This window comes from Phanerochaete carnosa, assembly GCF_000300595.1.
Source record: "Phanerochaete carnosa HHB-10118-sp unplaced genomic scaffold PHACAscaffold_740, whole genome shotgun sequence".
NCBI lineage: Eukaryota > Fungi > Basidiomycota > Agaricomycetes > Polyporales > Phanerochaetaceae > Phanerochaete > Phanerochaete carnosa.
This window is the reverse complement of record NW_006768367.1, coordinates 1-2591: the sequence shown is the minus strand read 5'-3', so window position 1 is coordinate 2591 and position 2591 is coordinate 1. Positions and strand designations below refer to the sequence as shown.

The window sequence follows — 2591 nt, the reverse complement described above, 5'->3', positions numbered from 1 at the left end:
CAAGCACGGCCTGGCATCACCGTTATTCTAAGACAAGGCAAGCATCAGAGCGTGAGGTGCCAGGACGACTTGCCGTGCTTACAAACGAAGCTTTCACTTCCATGTGGGGTTGCAGGTACATCGCATCGACAACCGGCCTCCACTTCGCAGCATCACGTTTGAATTGAGCTCCCGGAAACCACGCGGGAATATGTTGAACTGAAACACGCATATTAGGCTTGCCCGAGGCCTACGAGATAGTGGACTCACGTATGGGAAGAGAATCAGCTGCGATAAAGTGAATCATGCAGAACGTCTTATGAGGATCAAGTGACATTACCAAGATATGCCCCTGCGACAGTGATTTTTGAAAACACCTGGACGCTCTCTTCTACGATTGGAATGAGAGGGTCATCTTCAGGTTTTACTTCTATGCCGTACACGATCCTCAAGATGTTGGATCCTGCCATACTAGTCGGCATAGTGAAAGTGAAAGGCCCACTCGGAAGCGAAAAACATAAGTACTTACTGGCGAATGTGTTCCATGAACCGGCCTGGTGTATCACGTAGTGCAAGTATCATCTCATGCACTGACTTGGCCGACGAAGGATAATACTTAGAGACGGCGGCAGGCCGAAAATATTGGTGGGAGAGCCTGCGGTGCGCCCTCCAGTAGTCGCCATATCCCATCAGAGCGAAACTCCTGTTCCATCCCGTCCTAAGGAGACAGACCGTGAACGCAGCGATTGAGGACAAAACTGTAGCACTCACAGCTTAACCATCGGCGAATCGATCCTGTAGCCATGAGCCATCAATTTCGTGCACACGATGTGGGCAAACATTCTGACACTCACTTATCAGAGTATATGTTCGATCGTTTCTCGAAAAGGTCAACTGTAGCCTTTGCGGAGTTCAGGACAACGTAGTGGGTCCCAAGGATCTCGAAATGTACGACGTCCGAATCTGCAAGGAACCCAGATTAGCATAGATATCATACCGAATGCGGCGTGAAGGGGATACCATATTGACGACTCCAGTCCTGATATGCCAGCCACTCGAATGATTTCGGTGCGTTGAAGACGTTGCCGAGAATCGGTAGCCCTTTGGGGCCGGGTGGGAGACGATATTTGACTCGTCGCCGGCTGAAATACAGCAGGAGAAGGAGGATCTCGAAGGCAGCCAGCAGCATCGGCGTTGAGAAGATGGACATGGCCATAGATGGCTTGCAGTGACTGGGCGCAAGTTAGGGATGACTTAAGTACACCAATGACACTGCGCTATCGGTGAGAGTTGACGGATACCGCGAATGGCCGGAATTCGACGAAGGCCAGACGTATCACAGGACCATGAGTATGATATACAACTCCCTCCCGCTAGCTGAACCTTCACCCGCATATATCACATAGACTCGCCGGTCAGGTCAGGTCCGGTTGTTGCGCTCCATGGAGACCATGGGCGGGCAATGGCGTCTTGCGTCCTTTTCAGCGAGGGATATGATGTAAAGACGAGCCTATACCACGGCTACGAATGTTCGCTATTCCTAAGCAAGGCAAATTCACTCAGCGTAGCGTGGAAGATAGCTTCGACAATGACGCCATGGCACATGCCATCGGTGTAACCCTGTGTAACCTTGACTGATTTTTGGCAGTGAATTAGTAAGAGCTGCGGCCCGGCAATTGCGATCAAGTTTGGATCGCCCCTTGTACTGTTCAAGCCCCTCGACTCTCGTAGTCCTACAGGGTGAGTGGATGAAGGGTCATTTAGCAGATCTGCCAAGGCGCCGGCGGGTTGGCAAGGTTTGATGCGCCCTTCCAGATCAGGTCACGGAACTCGAACCTTGCAAGAGTTTTTCATGCATCTTGTTCCTCGGCGATATAACTCGGCTTGGTGCACATTACCCTATGTAGGTAGCACTTTAAACCCCGAGAGAAAAAACATATGACCCAACTTATCTTATTTGCAAGGAGCTATATGCCAACACCACGCTTCTCCTTCAAGTTGACTGTGTACCAGATGGAACCCTCAGGTAAGAGGGCACATGCCACATCATGTGGCGGCGATGATCGGGCCATCGATGCTATATAGCTGCGTAACGAAGTAACCCGTAAGTACTATCGAGCTCTAATACTGTTAGCACTGACGAGGCGGGCACCGCGTTGACAACTCACCCCAGTTCTCTCCACTTACCTCCCTCTGCGCCACGAAGTCTAGGGGCCATGCATCACACGGACGAGTGAACCATGTTGTCCTCGCACCCAATCACGAAAAAGCTTTCGAGTGCAGGTGATATCGATTGAAAGAAATGTCCTAGTACACATGAGGGAGTCGGAAAGAGAATTAGTGTACAACTACTAATGCAAATAGGAAGAGAAAATATGGAATGAAAACAAGTGCGTAATTAGATGAGTGCGACAGCGAGAGGAAAGCATACGGAAAGACGACGATGCAAGAGAAAACAAGCAAAAGGAAAGAGAACGATGCGGTTTTACGCGAAGATCGAGAACTTGAGCATGAGCTGGCCGTCCTGCTCGACGGGCTCGCACATGATCTTCTCCATGTTCTCAACGAGGTGGTGCGCGCCGCAGTTCTCGATCTTGGAACGCTCGTGGCTC

At 50.6% G+C, this 2591-nt stretch overlaps 1 protein-coding gene across 1 annotated transcript; it reads right to left on the bottom strand.

Annotated features, from left to right (window-relative positions):
- Positions 1 to 231: 231 nt before the first annotated feature.
- PHACADRAFT_214864 (uncharacterized protein) lies at positions 232 to 2105 on the bottom strand. The gene is made up of 5 exons (XM_007403086.1): positions 1000 to 2105; positions 834 to 942; positions 751 to 774; positions 509 to 697; positions 232 to 450 (listed from the first exon to the last, which is right to left on the bottom strand). The coding sequence occupies exons 1-5, from the start codon at positions 1193 to 1195 to the stop codon at positions 306 to 308; spliced, it is 663 nt and encodes a 220-aa protein (XP_007403148.1). The 5' UTR covers positions 1196 to 2105; the 3' UTR covers positions 232 to 305.
- Between the last annotated feature and the right edge of the window lie 486 nt (positions 2106 to 2591).